This window comes from Brachionichthys hirsutus, chromosome 22 (genome assembly GCF_040956055.1).
Source record: "Brachionichthys hirsutus isolate HB-005 chromosome 22, CSIRO-AGI_Bhir_v1, whole genome shotgun sequence".
Taxonomy (NCBI): domain Eukaryota; kingdom Metazoa; phylum Chordata; class Actinopteri; order Lophiiformes; family Brachionichthyidae; genus Brachionichthys; species Brachionichthys hirsutus.
This window is the reverse complement of record NC_090918.1, coordinates 4,102,438-4,127,232: the sequence shown is the minus strand read 5'-3', so window position 1 is coordinate 4,127,232 and position 24,795 is coordinate 4,102,438. Positions and strand designations below refer to the sequence as shown.

General features: G+C 44.7%; 1 protein-coding gene and 1 non-coding gene across 2 annotated transcripts; one reads left to right on the top strand and one right to left on the bottom strand.

Moving 5' to 3' along the window:
* Positions 1-1,740: 1,740 nt before the first annotated feature.
* On the bottom strand, positions 1,741-22,255 carry ntf3 (neurotrophin 3). Its single transcript, XM_068755220.1, has 2 exons — positions 22,129-22,255; positions 1,741-2,640 (listed from the first exon to the last, which is right to left on the bottom strand). The coding sequence occupies exons 1-2, from the start codon at positions 22,144-22,146 to the stop codon at positions 1,753-1,755; spliced, it is 906 nt and encodes a 301-aa protein (XP_068611321.1). The 5' UTR covers positions 22,147-22,255; the 3' UTR covers positions 1,741-1,752.
* A 1,925-nt stretch (positions 22,256-24,180) lies between these two features.
* On the top strand, positions 24,181-24,252 carry trnah-gug (transfer RNA histidin (anticodon GUG)). Its single transcript has one exon. It is a non-coding gene; the product is annotated as a tRNA-His (tRNA).
* The last annotated feature ends 543 nt before the right edge of the window (positions 24,253-24,795 follow it).

Genomic DNA, 24,795 nt, shown 5'->3' with positions numbered 1-24,795 from the left:
ATGACTTGGCCTCTCAGCTCTGGACTTAAAATAATAAGAAATGAAAGACCTGCAAGTATTGGAGGATGTCTTTATTCAGAGTCCAGGGGCCTGTATAAACGGTGAAAGTCTGCCCATGGTTTCATTCTCTGAACTTTGCTCGCACCAATTCTTCCATCACATTGAAGGCATTGTGGATCTGCTCTCCTCTGCAGCCTGACAAATGCTAAGCTCCTCTTACAATAGACAATCCTTACTGAAATCCCGGCTCTGCATGTATGTGCATCTCTTCAAAACAGCTTAACGCCCCCACCCCCCACCCATAAAACCCCTGGAGACACACAATATGCTGCTCCCTCCTACCAATTGATGAAAAATCCAACACCCCCAAAATTTCTGTCTGATCACAACTTAAGGTGGCGAGGGCAATGGGCATTGTCTGACTATGAAGTTATTGGGAGTGTGAGAAGATAGTGGCTAACTGGTGACTTGTCCAGGGTGCACACTGCCTTCCTCCCAAAGTCCCCTGGGATAGGCTCCAGGCTTCCAGGGACCCCACATCGGAGCAGCAGTTGCTCACAAACAGACTTTTAATGAGGTCTGCACATTTGTTTTTACTATTCCTAGAAATTCAAATAAAAAATTCTGAATCAGGCCAGAGTGATTTTGAAGTTCCTCTTCAAAGGGTTTGTTTGTTTGTTTTGCGAGGTTTTCTAGACACCAAACGCTGTCTTTGAGGCAGCCCCTAGTGGTCATTCAAGGAACTACAGTTTTTGGCACATCGAGTTTTCAATCTCGGAGGTTGTTGCTTATGTACATCCTCCATGTTTTAGTCTTTGTCAGCATACAAAAATGTGTTCAAAACCTGAAGTGTGTATTTATCAATGAAATTTTTCCCCACATTAAGAAATATTTGGTTTTTATTCATAGGAAGGAAACAGCTCAGTAAAATGTGAACAGAGTCAAGGAGGTCTGAGGAAAACCAAACGGTTCGAGTTTCTTAAATCTTCACCAGCAGATTCCAAATGAGGATTTCATTGTTCGTGTATCGAAGCAGTCTCAGAGGAATAATCTGACTTATGCTGTATTAAATGTTAATGCATGTTTGTTGTTGGACGAGCCTCAAATATATTTTGGTAATTCTAAACTCTGGCATCGTTCTCCGTGCCATAAAGTGTCAATGCTAAGAATTTGGGCCCCGCATTGCTCCAGTCCTCCTCTGCCACAACAAAACGCACGAGGGAGCTGCTGTTTGTGAATCACAAAGTCCTGTTGTCTCGCTCTGCAGTCAAGGCACATGTAGAAGTCAGATTGAGAAGCACTTTGCAGCCCAGCTCTCTATTACAGTCCCAAAAATAGTTCATAGATTTCTTTTATAGATATATTTGTTTCTTTTTCAAGACTTCTTTCAATAAATAACACAAATATATTCATACATCATATATAAATCGATGAACATGTATAAACTGCACGCGTTTCATATAATTTAAATAATTTATATGTACAGCTCCCGTTCACACACTCCCCCTCCCCCCCTCCCTCACTCCCCCCCTCCCTCACTCCCCCCTTTCAAACAGCACAATAATGTGAAATATTTCAATCAATCCGAGATTCCTGACGTAGGAATATCCCATTGTGGTAAGATGCTGCTCGTCACCACCGTGATGCATGAGCCTGCGACGGGAGCGCTGTGAACAGGAAATAGCCTCCTACACAGGAAGTAGAACAGGTACCCCCCCCCCCCCCCCCCCAGCAGGGCGTGTGTCGTTTCATTTACGTCCTGTGAAGTTTTCTCGACAAAGCACAGACACAGGAAGTGTCTATGCGTATCCACCGCCACCCCACTGAATTGCGAACCTGTGTCAGCGCTCGGACGTAAGTCTGCGATGTCTTGCACTGAGAATTCCAGTTTTTGTTGTCGATGCCCCTGCAGCCACCTTTAACGGGCCTGGGGGTCAGACATCGCGTCTCGTAAAAGTACTGCTTGATGTTCTGCGTGGCGCTGGTTTTGACTTTGGCCAGGACGGCGACGGGGTCGCCCCTGATGTCCACCGCCTGGCTTTTATCCGTAACCCACTGGCTCTCGCTGTCGCACACGCCATATTCCCCGCGATAGCTCCTGTGTTCGGCGTAGCGCTTCTTTCTTGTCTTGTTCCCCACCGCGCCGCCATCCAGTCCTGCGCTCACAAAGTCGTCGGCGAGGAACAGCGGCGGCGGCTGCAGAGGTGGCCGGTCGCTCAGCAGCACCCGTGGAGAGTTGTAGCGCTTGTGCTGCCTGAGAAGGTCCGTGTTCAAAAGCATCACCTGCTGGTTAACCGCCACGTCGCTGCTGCCTCCACTGCGCATCCCCGTTTCCCATTGCTCGACCCCATCCTGGTCATCCCGCGAGGGGAGGTTTGCGCTGAGGGGAGGGGGCAGCATATCCTGGGACTCGGCGTCCCGGCTCTTCCCCTGTTGGCTCTGGTTGCCCTTGGTCCTGCCTCTGGTGAGGTCGGCCTGAAGCAGCTGGATGATGAGTGAGTTTATGGGGTCTGGACTTGGCGGCTGCTGCTGCCGTTTCCCCTGTCGACTGCTGTCCATGTTGGTTGCCTGGATACCATAGAGGTATACGAGGACCATCACATACAGCAGGATGGACATCACTAGATTCACCTGTAAGATCTGCGAAACAACAGAAAGAGACAGTTTTGAGGCTTTCTTACTTTCTTTCATAAATAATTAAGAGTTGTGTTTGGTGGGGTTTGGTGGGGAGGGGCTATCAGCATGGAGTCATGAAGTCACACAAGCACAAGTTTAGAAACTATAAAGCATTACAAAAATATTTCCAAAACCGCCTGAAGGGATTGTTTGATTTCATCGCAAGATTAAATTTACAAAGCTCCGAGGCTTTATGGGAACCCTGCGTGTGTGTGTGTGTGTGTGTGTGTGTGTGTGTGTTTGTGTGTTTGTTTCTAAATACAGCTATGGGAACCAACAGGCTGCTGCATGTAGAAAACATTGTAGGAATGCTGAGAGTAATGCATGTAAACTTGGGGACAATCAAAAAGTCCTGACCTGCCGATACCGATTTTTTAAATAACTGACTGCATAAACCTCCGATCTTATTTTATTGAACACAAAGGGGTGACACTGCAGAAATGTTTAGAGCCTCTCACCAATAATACAGTGTACAGCAGTATTTTGCTTTTACAAATAAAAGGAAAAAAACACAAGGTTTGAGTTCATTCATAAAATAACCATCTACAGGACAAACTAACTAAACAATCTAAACCACCAATAAGGTGACCTGAGTTTTATCTAAAAATAACTTGCAACAGCTGACGGGACAAAGAGCTCCTAAAAGTCAAACATTCTAATGTTTAACATGTTCATAAGTCAACGGGTAATAACAAGAATTAACACGCCACAGGTCATTTTGGCTTTTTCAGGCGACGTCTTTTCTCATCTACATGTCCAGCCAAGCTAAACAGGCAGCAGGGGGCGGAGCCATGGCTGGGGCAAGTATAGGCGGGGCTGTCAGTGATGTCATGGCAGAGCAGAAGGAGACAGCGGCTGACTTTCAGGCCTTTGTAGATAAGATCAGTTTCATATGCAGAAATCAGCCGATAGGGAAATCGGTGTGTCCCTAATGGAAACAGGACATTTGAAAAATTACATTTAAACGGTACAACTATAAACACATTTCTTCTTTTCTAGAAGTGCCTCCTCCTCGCTTTTATTTCATCTGCCGTGTCCTCTCCATAATGATCAGACGCACTTTAATTACTATGTTTTACACCGCTAACCTACATTGCTATCCAAGCAGCCCCTACCCGAAGGGCCTGTTCTCACGGCAGCATCATCTTTGGGCTCGGTTATCGCGTGTGGTTCAAATCCCTGATAGACTCTTGCAGCCCCATCATCTACTGAAGACCAGATCGGAGGAAGGCCTTTAAGAATCCTGCACCGATCAGTGTGAGATTTGTAAATGTCTCGATCACACACACGTCAGAGATAATTGCTGAGTGTGTTTGCTAAAGCTGTTGTGTTCAGGGCGTGGCGGCATAAACCTCAGGAAACTGTTGGAACTACTACTTTAATTTTTCCTTCCTGGAAATCTCTCCCGCGTTAACCTCATGTTATTAACCTCGATTGCAGCTGGACGATTCTTACAAGAGGAAACTTGAAGGGAAGTCGGTGCTTTTTATCCAATTTGACTTTTATCTTTCGTATAGACTTTTATATAAACCTTCAAACTTTAAAAGCAACGGTGATTAGATCAGCGACTCGTAGAAAAGGCAACTAAAACATGATCACTGGCATCGTGTTTCAAGCCAGTGCCTTTTAAAAATTTGAAAGATACTGAAAAATAAACTTAGCAAATCAATAAATGATAATAAATTGATCAGCACCATTACCTCAGGAGCACAATTTAACCTACAAAAAAATGAATAAAACCAATTGTGCTGATTTAATTTGCAGGGATGCTGCAGGACAGCGTCCCTCATTTCTGTCTCAAACAGATGCTGCAGGACAGCGTCCCTCATTTCTGTCTGAAACAGATGCTGCAGGACAGCGTCCCTCATTTCTGTCTGAAACAGATGCTGCAGGACAGCGTCCCTCATTTCTGTCTCAAACAGATGCTGCAGGACATCGTCCCTCATTTCTGTCTCTAACAGATGCTGCAGGACAGCATCCCTCATTTCTGTCTCAAACAGCTCTGTCAGAAACGCCTCTGAAAACGAAAACGAAACTAAGTTCATGCAATGAATGTGCATGCATGTGCACGCACATCCTGTGCACGTTCCCCCTCTGTGACATCACAGGGGGAGAGATTTCTGCCAGACGCGTTTCAGTAGGTGATTACAGACCTACGCAGGATTCACTTGGTGCTTTATTTAGCTGTTTTTGGGTTAAGGACACAAACCCTCCATAATAGAGTAGAAACATGGGGAAAGTGATTTTTTCATCATTAATGTTGTATTCCACGGGATTCGTTGGTGATGTTGCTGTTTATGATGCCACCCAGCACACATAGTTGTGTTTGCTAAATTGTCCCATCGCAAGTAACGGATCCATTCAGAGAGGAGGAGAAGAGGACAAACGGAAGCGAGCTGTTTGTTCCGCTCAGCCTGGTGGAAGATCAGCTGAAGAGGAGCAGGAAGCAGCAGCAACGTCAGCGTTCCCGTTCAAACACCGTGCGTGTGCCTCGGCAGCTTACATCTCTGAGGGGGAACAGAATATTTGGGTTTCTGCACAAAGGTCACGTGAGCGAAGGTGAAGCCCATCCCAGGCAGCAGCACCGCATTCATCCCGCTCCCGGGCTCGGTAAGGAGAACCTTTGGTGACCAAACCATCTACGGCAGCCCTCTTTAAGGGGGGGGCGTACTGTGTTGAATAATCAATAATAATCACGGCGCTTTGAAATCAACCACTTTCAGTTACATTTATTTCCCTTGGTGATTCTGATCCCATTGTAAGTCAGGAAAAGTGAAGCGGCTAAACATAGTGGGCGGGAAAACCTCTTTTTCAGTGGGGGGGGGGGGCGCTGTGAGGCTGCGTTTGCACCCATTGCATGCTGGCTGGGCTTTCAAGTCGCCACTTCGCCTGTCCTCACCTCGATAAAAAGGCATTTTAGAACAAGAGCTTGCGTTTAAGATGCGCAAATTTAAGCTTGAGAGAGACATGAAGGACAAATTAGTGTAAATTAGTGATGGCAGGAATTTAGGAAGGTGGGTTATTCTGCTACATTCCATATCTGTCAGGCAAACGTGATCATTTCAACCAGGGATTGTGTGTGTGTGTGTGTGTGTGTGTGTTTGCCAGCCATCGGTTGCGAGACTGATCGCTATCAGATCTGTGCTCATCTGGCTCATTTGACCGTGCGGGACAGTATCGGTCTCAGTATCAGTATTTATCCCGATAGAGCATAAACGTTTTCTTTTCGATGCTTCGCCAACTCCAATGATGAAATTGTAAGTGCATCCCGGATAACCCGAGTTCTCCCCCCCAACATCTTCGGTGGGAACCTTTTTTTATTGAGCTTTGTCCCGTGACGTTTTTGAACAGACGTCTGCTCGGCAAGCCGAAGCCAAAGTCTGTGCATCGGGAAGCGGTTTGTTTTCGAGCATGTCCTGACTCGGAGACTGCTATCGGATGAAGCTATAGCCCGGCTATGACTCTCTATTCCCTGATCTGTACTCTCTGTAGCTAAACGTGTTGACCCTTCAGGAACTGTGCAATCCTTCCTCTGCGGTAATGCGCCGTTTCTTCCACCAAGTCTGATTCAAAGTGTTGTTAATGTGAGCAGCGAGCGCGCTGTGCTATACTGTGAATCACTAAAGAGGCACGTTTGGGCAAGAAGAAACATCTGAAGCCTCGGGTTACTGCCAGAGGATTCCTCACATTCATCTAACATTCATCTATCGGTCATCACAGGAGTTGGAGTCGGGGCGGGACATTTGCCATCAGCATCACTTTAGTAATGAAGGACATTTGCTCAAGGACAATGAGATGGTGGGGGGGGGGGACCGGGGGGGGGGGGGGGGTCGTCGTCTTTCTGCATCCCTGCTATGAGCTCATGATTTCTGGCAAATATTTGGTTTAATTTAATTTAATTTTTCAATAACAAAGTCTACCCCACAGTAGCGACTCGGATCCTGCCAGAACCTGAAGAGAACCCACACAGACAGGAATGGAACCCGCTACCTTCCTGCTGTGAGGCAGCAGCACTACCCACTGCGCCACCACGCTGCCACTAAATTACACATCAATTCATCAATTTCTAAATGCGTGACTTAAAAAAAAACATTTTACATTTCAAATTGTAAAACATGTATGATGTCACCGCGTGTGTCAGTGCGTTCACATGTCTGTCCCAAACGCATGCACTGACAAATCCTGCTCAACCAATCTGGCGTTGGCTCCGCCCTGCACACACAATAAAACCCGAGCTTGACAGACAAAGCAGAAAGAAAACAGCAACCTCGAACATGAACACTACGAACAAAAGGCAACACTTGCAGAGTATATCACAAATGTCCTTCTAATCAACACGAAAAGCGGGTTTAAATAAAGATTCCTGCAAGCAGCCAGATTGTAATCCGACAGATACTTCAAAGGAAGCTCACTTGATCTACTTGGATCTGCCGCCTCATCCTCCGTCTCCACCCGGAGCTCTCGGGGATTTTAGACGAACTTGACTGTTAAATCAGGAAGATTAGCTTAAAGACTCGGCTTCGCCTTCAACACAACATGCCGAATAAGGACGCAGACTCAGTGCGACCTTCGCAGCACCCCGCCTGATCCTCACGCACTTCAGATCTTCAGAGGAATGAACTTGCCCTGACAACCTCACGCTATCCAATGCCCCCCCCCCCCCCCCACCAAAAAAGATGAATAAATAAAGCAGGGAAGCAAACACTTTCGCTCACTAGCCACAACCACATGAAGCATTCTATGCAACTCAATTCGCTGCCGCTGACGCACAACAAGGCAGAAAGCCGAGGACGGGTCGGGGCACGTCCTCTGAATCTGAAAAACAATGACTGGTTTCCTCGATTTAAATGTCAAAACCATTTACTTAATCTTTCCCTCGGGCAATGGCAAGGGGCCGAGATAAGGGGATCGAGGGTGAACAAGAAGAAGAAACGAGATGATATAAAAGGTAGAGATCTGATTCTTCTCATAACGATGGGAATTAGCACAAACGCTGAAGATGCAACATGGAAGTCGGTTGATTGGCGTGACGCTTAAGATTCTGTTTTTCTACCTACAGTTACACCACAATGAAATCTGTGTTGAATCCTGAAACTTCTCCATTAAACGTCACACAAGACAGCAAATAAGCACATTTTGGTTGAGTTAATACATTTCAAAGTGAGAGGACACAAGTGTGTATTTTTATTATTGGTGTTTTTTGCAACCAGTGTGAAAACAAAGCCACGTTGCTCAAATGGAAGTCCAAATGTTGAATGACTCCGAGGAAGTTAGACGGTCGGGGTCCAGCGCCATCCTCTTCCTCATCCGCTCCCCGCATCCCTTACTGTATCTGCTCATCTTCATCCTACTTTAAAGCCCTACTCTCACCGTCACACTGGTCTGTAATTCTCACAATCAACCATCACAAACACAAAATCCCCTCAAAAAAATTAGCGATTTTCATCAATGCTTTACAACTATCATGTCAGCAATTCGCTTGAGAGCAGAGAAATGACCAAAGTTCTTGTCTCATCTGAACACTGAGGATTATCATTCTCCATTACTCTCATACCATCCTGTCATACAGATAGTTGGTCTTAATTACCTGCTGTTGCCATGGTAATAACAGATTGTAATCCCAGCTAATTGAAAACCTTGTGTAGTTTTATAATGCAGTTGTACCCTGTGCTCTAAAAACTATTGTACTGTAACCATTGCTTGCCTCTAATAATCTTGTACATTTCTGTTACCCCATGTAATATTATTTTTATCAGTCTTTTATCTACTGCCTCAAACAGAAACATGAATGGCGTAGTCTCTAAAATTAACTAAAATGTTCTAAGCAGACATTTTTGAACGTTCCGTACGATCGGTTCAGCTATCTATATTTTTCATTTACTTTTCTTCGTGTCGCTTCACAATTAATCTTCATATTTCACCCTTATTTGCACAATGAGAATAAAGTCAATATTGGGAAATTAAAACATTGCAGTCATTGTATCGGCGGTGTGGCTTAATTCCAAGGGATGAATTAAACATTTCACTACAGAAGAAAAAGCCCCGGAGTTGAACGCATCAACAACTCAAGTAGCTGTTTGATGAAAGTAATTGGAGTACTTTCTGTTGAAATGAAAGTTGTCACTTTGTTAAAATGTACGATTTATGACAATAATTTCGTGTGAGAAAGGTGAAGTCTTTTTTTTTTTTACTTAAAAAAGGCGAATTTTACGTCGCACAGAAGCAGCTTCATCACGTGATGCAATCACAACCGCCGCCAGCCAAATGCGTGCACAAAGCCAGAATATCTATCAGTGTGTAAATTCATTGATGGAAAAGGAGGCACATTTTTGTGCATGTGTTCACATGCATGGAGAAGAAAGCTGAATCGAATGAAAACAAAGTCCTACAACTTGAACGCAGCGCCGGTGCCTCACAAGTCTCTCTGTTTTCATGCACAGCCTTTATCTAAGTCCAAGTCAAATACATGACAGTATCAAGACGGCTGCAGCGTGTGAGCGCCTCTCACTGGACTCGTGTGTGTGTGTGTGTGTGTAGGTGTGTGTGCTGCGTTTTCACGTGTTTTTTTGTGTGTAATTCATGCATCAGTGACTCAGATTGCAAATTCAAACCTATGAAACCACAACACTGGCCTTGTCACTTAAAAGTAAACAGATATTTGATATTTCTGCACACAGATCAATGACAAAAGTAAAATCAATTAGTATTTAACAAGCTAATGCCAGGAACACCATGAACCGGTGCTTATGTTTACTGTGCGTGGGTGAGATGCCTCATTTGAATACTTTAAAACATAATTTAATATTGGTTCCCGCCGAACTTGTCCAAACTATATCATCATATTACATTTTATTCTAATTAAACCTCATTTATTTTACCTTTTCCCCTGTAATGCTTCCTGCAAAACGGAAAATCCTTTCGTGTAATGGCTTTTACATGTCATTTATATTAGTTCACGCCATCCATCTCCTCTGTCAAATGTTAGAACCCATTGTGGCTCGCGAGTTTGCCCACCCCTGATATGGTCCCATTGGGGTGTCGCTGTGACAGTTATGGCACCAAATGGATCAAAAACTGAAGACACTGGTGAACTCCGGATGCCACGGGGCATGAAAAGTAAAGGTTTATTGGCAGAAACCAGCCATCTGTCTGGTAGCCGCACAGCAGAAAGAACCCAGCGCTGCAGACACGGCCAACGGAGAATGGGAGGATAAGAAAATAAAGAAACGGAGACACCAAGCCAGAATCAAAGCACGCCAACAAGGGAAGGTTGGAAAAAATGCTTGACCACAAAAGCTACAACTTGTCTGAAAACGAAGCAATTCCTCCTACCATGACTGTAAATATTATATGATTTTAAATATAGCTCATTCTAAATAGTGGCCTTTATTTACTTCACTGAAAAATAGAGGGAATTATAGACTTCTATTAGAGACGGGCCTTTATTTTTAATTTTGACCCACTTAAATTAAATATTTAGGCATTTTTGCCATACCATAATAGATATCCCGAGTACAAAAATGAAGTAGAGTGGAATTATCATGAGTCCGTAGGGTATAAAATCATTTTTGTAAAAAAAAATCTCAGAATGTAAGAAAGTAAAAATGTAGTCGTAAAAGAGGAGCGATGGAGGAACAAATCTAAGAGTGAAAAACACGTAGGAGAAGATGAAGCTATTTAAAGGCATTAGATGAAAATCAGTGGCCAGTAAATCAGCATCTAATCTCTGAACTGAACGTGGCTGGGATAACAGCCGAGGAATTTACCGTCAGTAAATTGTAACTCCAAAGCAGGACTCCTAGAACAAGTATCTAGTATGCAAGGAAAATATTGAGATTCTCTCCATGTTTATCTTTGCATGGAAAACAAGTGGGGACTATTTGGACTATTTGCTCTGCCAAAATTTCACCAGATATACCGTCTAATGTAGGTGCAGCTCTTTGTGTTTTCTGAACGCAGATCTCGTTCAATATGTACCGTACTGGTACTGTGTTGTAATACGTGTTTTTGTTTTATTTTTACTGTTTTATTTTTCTTAGGCTTGAAAATGCTTATTTTATCAATTAAATAATTCAAATAATGGAAATGTAACTATTTATACATACTGCAGAATGCTGCGATATAGTGAAACACGATATAACGACGGACGACTGTACACCGTCCACATGGTGATCTGGATCATCATCAAAAGGTTCTAGATTGTTCTTGCTATCTTTACACACCAACAACGAAAAGTAAGAGTGAATCGGAGTTGAATGATTTATCACTGTGATTTTTGGTGAGTGAATTGAATGCATATTTTACATGATTTGTTTTTATTTCTAAACTCCATTAAATGGAAAAATCAGGGTTCTTTTGTATCCAGACGGGTATCCAGATCGCTCTGAGAATTTAAAGGGATTCACGTTGGATCCGATTTTTAATCATCAAAGATCCACCCAGCAGTATTTCATCCTGCTAACAGACAGACAAACACCATCAAAAACATAGTTAAGAGCAGTTAAACTTCTGTTATGGCCCGCGTTAAAAAAATACAAGGGTAACTGCTGACTCACCAATTACCGACTCTGCATCACATGAATGAGGAGCAGGCGAGTCGGCTTCTGAGCATCATTAGTTGAGTCAGTCAGACCAGTGAGCTGCAAGTTTGGTATCTTTGAAATGTCATTTTAATATTTTATGTTTTCATCTTGCTTCAGAAGCAGCATTTGATAAGGAGGACGCCTCAACGCCTGCCTGCGTCCTTTATTCAGTTTTCTGTGTGTTTCTTCTGAATAAATCCAGAAAACTTATTTTCGTCCAACACAAGAACATTTGCTTTTAAATAAAAAACGGATTCCTCTGACTGTATTATTTTATTTCATTTGTGGTCGTCGACTCACGACCACAAATGGGTCCGAGGGTTCTGGCGATTTGGTCGTAAATCGGCCCAGGTTAAATTACCATAAGTATATTATGCTGAGTCATGATTCTGTAAAATGAGGAATAGAAAGAGACAATGGCTACGTTTACATAGACAAAATGTATTTAATCCGATCAGAGTTCTGATTAAAAGTATGATCAGTTGCACTGTATTCATGGACGCTAAAAATATTGATCTGAATAGGACTTGCGTGTTCATGCATCACACTTTCGATCAGAATAAATTATTTTTGACATGCACAATTTATACCAATTATACCAGAAATAGAAGAAGAAGAAGCCGTAGTAACTTCAGTTGTAAACAAAACATGGCTCCGCCCTTTTCTGCTTGAAACATCAGCGTTATTTCACGCATTTTTCCCGTTTGCGCTGATACTCTCCTCCTTTAATGTCTCCGGCAACATGTTTGTCTCAGATTCTGACCAGTTCTCTCTGGCACTCGCTCTGCTTCAACTAGCTTCCGGGAATAACAGAAGCGCGTTTAGCTGACGTCACAGACAAGCGCAGTAAGGACGGCTTGTACCGAAACTGTGTTTTCATGCGCCCTGATCGGATCATCAATCGGTGTAAACCACCCCTTTCGATCGATTTGAGTTTGATTGGGTCAGACTAATCCGATTTGGGTGTGTACATGAAGCATTTTTATTCCAATCAGGTTTTTAATCCGATTAAACGTGTCCATGTAAACGCAGCCTCTTGGTAGACGCCATGGGTGAGACCACAGAAACTGTCGTGCACTCGATTCGCTCGTTTGCGTTCCGGTATTTCGTAGAAACACGTTGTAAACAGCAACACACAAATAAGTTCGTAAAGTCGAACGGTCACGAGCTGCACAGGCTGGAAGCCGACGACCCCCTGAAGTTCTAAGCCCACTGAGCAGCATCATTGCTGAAGGTTCCCCAAATCCCGCATTGTAAACACACAATGGGTTGAGATACACGATTGTCATCAAGGCTTGATCTCCAGCAGTGTTTGTCCAGTTCCCTAAAACACTGTTAAAATGATGCACCATAAAAAAGCACTCTACTGACCCATTAGTTTGAACTTTCAGTGCCTCCGTGCCAAAAACGGAACACGCAACGGAACCAAAACGGAAACTCCTCCAATTGGCTTTGGACCAATGTCTGAGCTCTAATACTGTCCAATTGCCTCCAGATGTTCTGGCAGAGGAAGTGAAAATCAAAGACAGAGCGATGCAACCTGCGGCTTGTTCGACAAATTCTGCATCCCATGATTGAGATATTTCTGAACAGAAATAAACAGCCTGTCGAAATGCGTGCAGGGCTTGACTAACCCAACCCTAATCCACGGGAGGTGCAGCATGGATGATGGGACCTCTGGCGTGGAAGTCTTTCACCCTGGTATATTTAAAACGTGAAAAACTCTCAACTAAGTTCCTCTTTAATAAACGTCTCTCCTCCTTCTCACCCCTTTCTTTTGGTATCAACAGCAGGACTATCTCTTTGCGAGATATTAATTTTCTCCCAAGAAAACCCCCTCTGGCTGATCTTACACATTAAGCTTGTGTACAAATATGCATAATAAAAGTAAAAGAGCTGCTTTTTTTTTGAGGAGTTGCATGAGTATTTATTGGCCACACACACACACACGTCTTCTCTGTATTCCCTCAGCTCTGCATATGCAGCGCCAATAAAACACACAACTACTGTATTTTTTTTATGTTCTACCATAGAACTCAAGGAACATAATAACAAACCTAGAAAAGCACTCGGAGAGCAGACCTCCGCCAAGCAGCTCGTTCCCCTCCTAGCTGGATCTACGTGATGGTGATCTGGATCATCATCAAAAGGTTCAAAATGGTTCTTGGTATCTTTATACACCAACCATGAAAGGTCAGTGAAATCTTACTTAAAGTGTATTTTTAACTGCTTTTTGAATCTGTAAATGGAGTTTTCATTATTAAAATGTAATAGTTTTTCCTAATGTCATTCTGGATCCGATCCAGATTTAATTCGGTGGTGAGATAGAGGCCCCCGCCTGACACGACTGTGCCAAATTCCATAAACATCAGTCAATAATCAACCGGGATATTGAGGAACAAATTCTGAAGCTTCATTGACTGTGTTACGGACTGGTGTGAGAGGACCCCAAGAAACAGAGGACGGAGACAGTACAAACGTGACTATAAGCTTTACTGGAATGTTCATCAGTCGAGTCACTATCCCGGAGCTGCGCACGGGTTACGGGGTGGCTGGAGCCCAACAAAAATATCTTGTTAAACAAAAAGACACAGCCAAAAGAACAAAGCAAATAAGCAAGCTCAAAATACAAACTCCAACAAAGGCAGATCCCAGGGATGAGGAGCGGCAGAAAGACGTTCTGTACGCAGGGACGCGATCCGTGAAAAATAGTCCGACTAGGAACAGCGGGCGGAGCAGGGCTTATGAAGGCCGGTCGTAATCAGCCTCAGGTGTGTCTGGGATGAGAGGCAGAAAACAGGTGTGAGTCGTAGGCCAATCAGCCAGTGCAGCCACATGACCCTCACAGACTGCAATGTTTCCAAAATTTCAAAGTGATCCAGAATCCAGGATCTCTTCTGGATCATCGCCAAAATGTAATCATCTGTTCCTCGTAAGATTCCCAACATTTCCAGGAAATTTCATCCACATCCGTCCAAAACCTTTTGAATTCTATCTTTCTAACGGACTGACAGACAGACAAACGCTGGCGATTACGTAACCTTCTCCTCGACTCGGTGGAGGAAAAAAAAAACGAAGGCAAAGATTTGCGACTGAGATGTTTGTGCTTTGCCATTTTAAGAGCTCTAAACTATAACAACGCCTGCTGGAGTTAGAAGCTCTAAAGGCCACTGCTGAGGGAACTGACAGGAACCCTCAGGAGTTTTTGTCCTCCAGTTACATTCTGGAAAATCTTTTCTAAATACGACCTGATTTTGTTCGTTGCTATGTCTGCACATGTGGAACGCAGAACACATTACTACAAGTGTCTTTACGCGATTACACTGATTTACAAGCTGCCAGGAAACATGTCAGCAAAGACTCCATAAAACATCCTATCCAGGGGGACTAGAAGAACCGTCTGGGAGAACAACGGACGATGGCTCGCGCTCCCTTGGAGGGGAAGGCGAGCAACAGATGCTACGAGTACAGAGCACAACAATTGTGAGCGGCGTCAGCGACGAGCAAAGTCTATGGTGGTTAAACTGAGTCTGAAAGTGTCATCGATACGGGTGCAGTCCGGGAAGCAAATGGGAATCCAGGCCAGGATTTGGGTGCAACCCTGTTGCAAGTCATTTCACGTCCTTCCCATCTCATTGCTATTCACCTCTAATAAACCCAATCATAGTTAAACAGGAATGGATGCAGCCCATTTGAAATGAATGGAGTGTAGTGACGGAGTGTAGTGTTGATGTGGAGCACTGCAAACGCACTTTGTTTTTAAGAATTTTAGAATTTCTTATTGTATTTCCATAAAGTTGGGATGGATGTGACGGGTACATTCTGATGGAGAGAATATATGCGTAGTCTTCATGCTGAATATTCTCATGGCTAAATTTAGAATCTTCTGTTAAACATTATTATCTATTGATTTCCTACGCTTTAGGACAATTTCTCGTCCGAATCTTATGCAGCAGTACATCTCAAAGAAGTCGAGACACACAAAAAAACACACAGCTGTAAGGAATTTCAGGATTTCCACACCAACGATCGTTAATATCGTCGGCAGATGAACGACCCGATCCCTCCGGCAGCATCAAGGCTGAACGGCACCTGCTGCCGTCCAGACGATCCATGATGAAGCCGCATTCTGCCATCTGACGACAGCAAAAGAGTCCAGGTAGTAAACGGGTTTGTCTCCAGTCCGGACCTGTCCTCCTTTGTCCTCCTTTGTCCTCCTTGGACAATGTAATTATGAAGCTCCACACACAACAACAGAAATGTTGGACGAGTGAACAAACCGAAGCCGTACGTCATGGGACAGAGTTCAAAATTCAGAACTCCCCAGGAGGAGGAGGAGGAGGAACTTGGGGTCAGAATTAGTAGATGACTCAATCAAACAAATTGTTGCTACCTGTAAAAGGCCAAATCCTTTCATGTAATGGCTTTTACACGTCATTTATATTAGCGCACACAATTTTAGAACCCATTGTGGCCCGCGAGTTAAAAAGTTTGCCCACCCCTGGTCTAAAGCCTACTTACTCAACAGGTGGTGCTTATTTTGTGGCCCCTGACATGCCGTTATGAATACAGTAAAAAATATAGAAATATATATATAAAATATAATATAAAAACAATATATATAAATAAATAGGCGGCCTGTGTGAGGAGTTTGCATGTTCTCCCCATGTCTGCGTGGGTTCGCTCCGGGTTCTCCGGCTTCCTCCCACCACCAAAAACATGCAGCCTAGGCTGATTGGTGACACTAAATTGTCCATAGGTATGAGTGTGTGTGTGGCTGGTTGTATGTCTCTGTGTTGCCCTGCGATGACCTGGCGGCTTGTCCAGGGTGTAACCCCGCCTCTCGCCCATTGACTGCTGAGATTGGCTCCAGCTTGGCCCGCGACCCGATGAAGGAATTAGCGGTTGGAAAATGAATGAATGAATGAAAAAATATATATAAATTCACTTATTATATTGCATTTATTTCTCCTTCTTCACATGTTCTAATATTTGTGAAACGCAGACTCGGTGTTCTCACGAGGAATAAGCAGCCATTGCAGACTTTCTGAACGTCATCAATGCAAAGCGCTTCGCTCCGGTGTTAATAATAATAATAAAACGACCATTGGAAACGCAGTCGCTCGACCACATTCGTTACGCAAATCAAGAATATTTGTTCAATATTCCATGATGTTTTGAAATTCATTAAATAAAATGACTAGCAAGACAGAATACTAAACAGCAGTAGTACATACAGCCAATAAAATAGTACACATATATGCACCTGTTGTGGTTTGAATGTGGCCCCCTTGGCCCCTGAAGTTGAGCACCCCTGGTCTACGGGTGTCCTCGCGCTGAGACACTGTGTCCTTCGTCGCCGGAGCGTGTTTCTGTTTATCAGGCTTCAAACACCGAAGACTCCTGACCGCCGGTGGCGCGTGCTTTCCTTTGCCCAGTCTAGTTGGAAACGCGCGTGCACAAGTCCTTGCGTGGAACTGAGAGGACGAAGAAGAGGAGGATGGACGCACCAGAAACGAAAGAAGGCGTCGTCGTTTTAGCGAGCCGTTTCTTGGGCTGGTCGGACATTATGCACGCTCGCTCTGAAATCAATTTTCTCCTTAATTTGTTTTCTCTGAGCACGGCGGGACAAATGAGAGCTGCATTTCTTCTTCTGCTGTAGGACAAGCTGAGAAGAGCAAACGACGCAGACTCATCCCACATCACAGCTTAGTGGGGATTCTGCTTTGTGGAAACTCGTATTAGAGCTTTTCTGATTTAACTTTAGCCACAAGGTAACGAGGAAATAGCTTTATTTTTGATGTGTTTTCTCATCATGCCAAGTGAGAGATTAATTTAGCACAGCCACTCCCCTTGTAATTAGCACTGATTAGCTCACAGGCCATGGTCGGCTCGATAAGAAACAAGTGCCCCTTTAATGGAACGCATCACATGCAGCACACAAGATCCCAGCTGTAAAACTTTCACACGGTTCAGCGATGAAGCCAGACGATGGCTGAGCTTGTGGAACGGGCCGTGATTCGCTTGTCTGCGAATCGATCTATTCTGGTGTTTTATTCTCCCCAAAAATACATCGTCATCTGACTGAGAGTCTAAAATACCTCTCTGCTGCTGCCTGTCTACCCCGCGGTTTTAAGAGACAGCAGCTTGGGACAATAAATGTGACCTTCCTGCTGTGAAGCAACAGCGCTACCCGCTGCGCCAGGGGAGGAAAGAAAACGCATAGTTAGCTTTAGAAGTGGCTTTTGACTGCTTTGTTATTGTTGCTGCTAGGTTGTAGCTGAAGACAATCAGTCACGTCGCACGTGCACGTGCACGTGCACGTGCAGCAGCAAGACGGCACTAAAAAAGACATCAAGAATAGACGATGGGCTCTGTCATCTACTCAAAGTGTCTCGTTTCCAGTCCAGAGTGGGAGCACTGGCTGAACACCTGGAGACACACCTGCCGGTCATTTACCAATTTGAGATGTTTGCTAGTTGACTTCTCTTCCCCGACGGTAAGGTTTGTGTATTTTTGGTTTCTTTTTCTTTTTCCAGCGGCTGCCTGCTGTGTATTTTGTAGTTTTTAGTGTCTTTTGTCTTGTCTGTACTTCGTGTGTTTTTTTTCTGGGGCCTCAGACAGTCTCAGACAGGCCTCAGACTGTGTCTGCTCGACCTCTCAGCCACCGCGGCGATCCTGAATAACTAAGAGGCGAGTAAAACACCTAAAAGTCTTACAGATTTGTTTATCTACGTGCATTTGAGGATTCCTGAACAGAATTCTTGGACACATCCTCAAATCAAATCAAATTCCAAAGGATTGAAATACAATGCCAGAAATGTAATCAAATGCATTTGGGTAAATGTTTTGAGCGGAATTGATAGTATCACTATATTTGCAAGTAAATTCCAGTGAATTCTTATTCTGTCTTGGCTGGTTCCGTGGCGGACTACAGGGAGACTTTTCACATGTAGCAACTTGATCAGATGAAAATGACTATCAGCGAAACCAGTGAGCTTGTGATTGATTATGAATGTTTCTGCAGAGAAGCAACGAAATGTACATTCCGGGAGTGATGAACTGCTGCCGGAGTAAACGTATGATTTATGTACATGTAAAGTACACAAATGAACTGAACCTGTAGAAGTAAGTAAAACAGGCCGAGGAGTGGCCCTTTAAATGTGGAAACTGAGTGAAAGGGAAAGCAGGCTGGGAGGGAGACGTAGAATGAGGGACATCCAGATCCAGACAGTCGATGTGAGGAAGACAATCACTGAGTTTGGGTTAAGGGTTAAATGAATGAATGTCCTGACGTGTGTGTGTGTGTGTGTGTGTGCGTGTGCGTGTGTGTCTGTTCCACAGAGCAGAGAGGCGCTGCGCTGCCTGTTCCAGACCCTTACTGCATGTTTTGCTCCAACTAGCCATAAGAATGTTCAGTCTAAATACACTCGACTAAATGTGTAAGCCGTCGTGGTGCGAGCAGGCCTGTGGAACTGCAGCCATATAGGACGGAGGCAGCAACGGGATCATGGGGGGAGGCGGGGGGGCAAAACCTGAATCACAACCGTCCTTGGCTCTCATTCCTTTGGAATGAAGTGTCACAGAACTGCAATTTAGTCACAAAAGCTTCTATGAAGTCAGAACATTAGTCATTATGCACATTATACGGATTGCCGTGCCTGGAGGTCTTTGTTGCCTTGACGGTACTAATGTTCACAAACCGGTCAGGCTCCTGCAGACCTTGACCCCCCAGTAGTCTTGTAAACACCCCGGTTGACACAAATCCATTAGTAAAGTACTTCAGCTCCACTTGAGTTAAATTATAAGAACCCTGCATGTGTTGAAAAAATGGAAACAAGCTACAAGAAACATGGGTGAAGTACTTTCAGCTCTGCAGAGGAGTGATGGGTAGCGATGGGTTAAAACGGGAAGGGGCTTTTGAATGCTCCTGGGTGGAACCGGGCAAAGTGGCGTTGACAGCATAATGTGGACAAGCCGCAAACCCTTCTCTCACGTTCTCACTTCAGAGGCCTTCCTGCAATTTCTGTCAGCATTCAAACCTTTCTAAAATAAAAAGAAACAATCGCACGCTTGAGTCTGCAAATTGCACGCATTCCATTTTTCTCTCACTATTATGACATTGCATTACTCAGATCTGGCTCATGCAACGTTGAGTAATGCGGCGTAACTGCTCGACACTGGAAACCAGCCGATTGCGTTCAGAGCCGTGTTTTAATGGAGAGTAATGGATCCGATTTGTGTTTCAGATTACATTTCACATGCGTGTAATCTGATTGGGGCCTGGATCGAATTGCGCATATTGGTGGTAAATCATGAGTATTTTCATTTTGACTGGCTTGTTAGCATTTTCCGTTTTATTACTTTTTAGGCCCAACAGTGTCACAGTGGAAAGAACAAAAGTGATCATAAACTCAGAAGGATCTCCCGTAATCAAATTTTCCTTCACCCAACATCCACTCCTGAGTTTACAAACAAACAAGTAAACATTTCACTGGCAACTGCAACAAGCGGAATGCAGCGAGCCTCACCAGGCCAGTGAACGCACCACCAGTTGGTCACTGAGGTGTGGTGAGTTGGAGGAGGCTGGGAATTATCAGGTTCATTTTGAAATAGTTTGGATTTCAATGAAGACAGGGTCGTGGTGCATTTTTCGATCAGCACTTTGTTGCAGTTTAATCTGAGTTTTCTCCGTGTCCATTTGAAAATATAAGAATCAATGTTGCGAGCACTTCTTTTTTTATACAAATACACTTCTGGATATAATGTCAAGGGAGAAATCCTCCGTAACCAGTGCTGTTAGTTACGCAGTACAAAATGCCAGTTATCATGGCCTCTGCTTTATCTCTAAACCTTTATTAATAAGGACAGAAAATGATCCCCATGGCAAGAAGAGGTTTGTCTTCAAGATTCAAACCAGATAAATTCACGGAATTCAGAATACTTTATTAATCCCAAAGGGAAATTCCTGAAACCAGAAATGTAATAATATATATCTAACAATATGTTTCTCAGGTGGAGACGGTCTGGTTTAATACATACAAAGTCTTTATCTTTGACTTTTGTTTGGCCAGTTGTCCTTTATTGTCTTGCGGCTTACATTTTTCTCTTTTTATCCGCAAATTCAATTTTACAGCCTAATCTGGGTCATTAAGTTTGAAGTTACTAATGTCTACGAAAAACAAGGCCTCAAATGAAACGGGACTCGGGACCTGGAACAGGCATAAAGCAGACAGACGAGCGGAGTTGGATTCCCCAAAACACAAAAAGGGGAACCCGGGAACTGTCTCTAACAGGATCAACCACCTGGCGGGACATTTGACCCCTTTCTACTGTTATCACCTGTAATAACACCCAATCGGTCCACAGCTCAAGCCCAGTTTGGCTCTTTCCTCGTGCAGCAGCACAACATGAACGTTATTCACTTTTCATCCAGAGCGCAAACATGCACACAACAATCCAGCCAGCTAGTTGGAAACGTATCCCAGCATGCATCAGAGTCAGAGGCCGTATTTGTCTCTTGACAGAATGTAACTGTCTCTGTCTTCCTGCCTTGCGTCCTAATGTCCTTGTTCTCTCTGTGTGCCCACCTGCGCGTCAACAGCTGCTCCGGCGGCCTCTGCTCGCATGCACACACTCCAGCGCATGCACGAGCGCACATAATGGACTCCCACGACAGCAGGAACGCATCCACCAAAGACTCAAGACGCCCACTGATGCGCGCCATTACGCAAAGCTGCCCTGACCACACGGCACGTCATACGGTGGAGACCATTACGCACGCAGAACTGCCTCCACGTCAAGCCACGAAGCGAATCATATTCGGGTTGCTGTGATATTAGGCCCTAATAGTTCCATCAGCTCCAAACCCAAAATAATGAGGACACGCACTAACGCATAACGCATAACGCATAACGCACGCTGACCTCCAACTCTCAGCACAAAACTTAGGTGCCCAAAGGTGGAGAAAACTTTTTACTTATTTCTCAGTTGATCCGCCTTGAATCTGTTAAATAAATCCTGAGTTGGATTTTGCTGGAGTTTTAATTTAAGCCACTTGCTCCAAACAACCCAGTTTGGAAACGTACAGGGTCCCAGAACACGCGCGTTGATCTGCTCTTGCGCACGCGATAGTTTCTATGCATGCGCAAACAAGTGCACGCTGGCGAACAGTGCACGGAAAGGAGAAGAGGATTCAAGGCAGAGGTCGTCTTTATACCGAGAGCAACTTTCACCGCAACGAACACCGAGCCGCAACTCAATCGGTGCGTTAGAATGAAAACCTGGAGACGAGCCGCGTCTGAATCGTTCCCGTGCGCATTCGTGCGCATTAACGCACTTCCTCTCCTTCTTAAATACCGCACAGTTTACACTGCACTTAAAAACAACAGGAGTCTCTCATGTTTGTGTGCAGTAGCTTTGGAAAGACCCAACCCTACTATCTACCTGTAGAGAGAGAGAGGGAGAGAGAGAGGGAGGGAGAGGGAGAGAGAGGGAGAGGGATAGGGAGAGCGCACGACGAGCAGGAAAAGTGTTGCAGAGCGCACTTTCTCCTTCGTTTGTTTCTCCCAAAGATGTAACTAAAGTGGATTAATAAATCACATTATTGATCCTGCAACTCTTCTACTGGATGAAAAGTAAATGTTTACGTCGTTCCAGTGAAAAGCAGTCCAGACTCCTCCTTTTTCCAACTTCCCAACAGCTCCAATCCAAACGGCTTCAAAATGGTCACATAATGAAACATCGTTAAAGCGCAGCTCCATGTCTCTGCGTCTCCCTTTCTGGTGGACCCTTAGGTCAGTAACTTATTTCGGGTCAGAATCCCCAAAGACCAAACGGCTCCAGCTGGAATAAATAAAGCAGGCCCTACCGTAATAAAGGTAACCATAGCAACGGCAGGTTAGTATCCAACAGAGTCGACATGAAGGTGATTAATTTCTCGACGGAATCCTTTGGCGAAAACTTCCCACTTTGCGGAGTCGTGCCAGCGGTCTGTGCGCCGCGCTGGTTCTGTGAGGACAGGATCAGGATGTGCGTAATGCTCTCTCTCTCTCTCTCTCTCTCTCTCTCTCTCGCTCTCTTTCCCTCTCTCTCCCTCCAACATAATCTACGACGCGCTTTCTGTTACAGAACAGATGGCTCTTGGCGCATGTGGCTGCAAAGACGTGCGTGCGTGCGTACTGCCACTGCTGACGTGAATTAGGACACGGCATTAGCAGCGTGCGCGTGTCTGACTGTGACGGATGCAACCTTTACATCTTTACGCGGTGCATCTGACAGGCTCCGCGTTTTATGTTGTGCTGAGGAGGGAACCCTCCGCGTATGGATTTATTGGTTCAAGCCCGCCGCCGATGATGGACATGATGATGGAAGGACACTCCGATCAAAGAGGGGAGCCTCAGCCAAGCACTTAATAGTGACGGCTTAGAGACAGTGTCTCTGAGGAACAGACAGGAGGCGGAGCAAGAAGTGGAGGAGATGAAGATGCTGAGGTTCTCCTTGGGAGTGACCAGGTTGGACAGGATTAGAAATGAGACAATAAGAGGGACAGTGAAGGTTAGACATTTTGGAGACAAGGTCAGAGAGACCAGACTTTGATGGTTTGGACATGTCCAGAGGAGAGACAGGGACTATATCGGTAGAAGGATGCTGAGGATGGAGCTGCCAGGGAACAGGGCTAGAGGACGACCCAGGAGAAGAGACATGGACGTAGTGAGGGAGGACATGAGAGTGGCTGGTGTTGGGGAGGACGATGCAAAGGACAGGGTGAAGTGGAGAACGTTGGGTTGCTGTGGCGACCCCCCACGGGACAAGATGAGAGTACAGTAGTGGTATAGTAACTCGATTGTGTGGAAATACTTCTCAAAGATGTCCTCTCATGCTACTGGGTTGAACATATTGATTGGAGCAGAGCAGCAGCATCGCATTCAATCGACCAATCAGAAGGAAAGATAAATGTGTTTACCTGCCTGCGTTTAGTTTTTTGTGCTGTTGTTGCAAGCTCTGGTTTTTCATGTTCTGTTCAAATGCAACCCCCCCGGCACGGAGCAGCACGGAACAGGCTGTCTTTCCAGAAAGGATTTCCAGCCGCTCCGAAAGTGATTTGTTTATAAAACACAAACTCTGCCAGCACCAACTTTTCCTACGCACACATTTCATGATCAGGATCGTTTCCTAAATCTAACCAACTAGTTTTGATCCTTAAACGTGCCAAAGCCACAGGCATGTCTTTGTAACCACATGTTTATTATTACCTGCCTGCCTCCGGTGAAGATCACACCAAATCCCCAACGACAAGCAAGATAATCTGATCTGAAGAAGACTGGGGGGGGGGGGGGGGGGTGCAAACATCCAGATCCTTCCTGTATTTCTGTGCATGGTATTTGTACAAAGATTGGGGATGTCCCGATCAGGTTTTTTTGGCCCCGAGTCCGAGTCATATTCATTTGATTTCGAACCAATACCGAGTCCCGATCCGATACTTCTATAATACATAGAAGACCAGTGAGGATCCAGGATGTCCCTTATTTGTTATTTTATCATCTTATTTCAACATTTAACTCTTAAACAGAGCAGTTCTGTGGCGTAGCAACCCCGGTTTGAATCCGGGTCACAGCAGTTTAGAACAACAGCAGTATCAAACTATGTCCAAAAGTACTGCATTGAGATTACTTTATGTTCGTGTTTTGTTATTTCTCACTCCCAAATTGTTGAGTTTTAGTTCCAATACAGCAGCCGTGATCGTATAGTGGCAAGTACTCTGCGTTGTGGTCGCAGCAACCCTGGTTTGAATCCGGGTCACGGCAGTTTGGGACAAGAGCAGTATCAAACTGTGTCCAAAAGTACTGCATTGAGATTACTTTATGTTCGTGTTTTGTTACTTCTCACTCCCAAATCGTTCAGATTCACTCCTCCGGGAGCAGCCGTGATCGTATAGCGGTGAGTACTCTGCGTTGTGGTCGCAGCAACCCCGGTTCGAATCCGGGTCGCGGCAGTTTGGAACAGCGGCAGTACCAAACTGTGCCCAAAAGTACTGCATTGAGATTACTTCATGTTCGTGATTTGTTACTTACCAACCACACCATCACGGCAGCTGTATAGGAACCTAAACTGAACGATTTGGGAGTGAGAAATAACAAAACACAAACATTAAGTAACCTCAATGCAGTACTTTCGGACACAGTTTGATACTGCTGTTGTTCTAAACTGCCGTGACCCGGATTCGAACCTGGGTTGCTGCGACCACAACGCAGAGCACCCACCACTATACGACCACAGCTGCTCTCGGGGAAGTGAACCTGAACGATTTGGGAGTGAGAAATAACAAAACACGAGCATAAAGTACAGTATATCCGAGTCTTGATTGGGAGGTAATGTCCGATTCCGATCGAGTCTGCAAACTCTTGATCGGTCGAGATCACGAGATCGCAATTGGGACATCCCTAACAAAGATGACAGGAAACCTCAAGCCAGAATCTTCACTTGCGTGTGTGACTTCAACAGCTTGTTAAGCCAAACAAAAGAGTTCAGCCCAGAG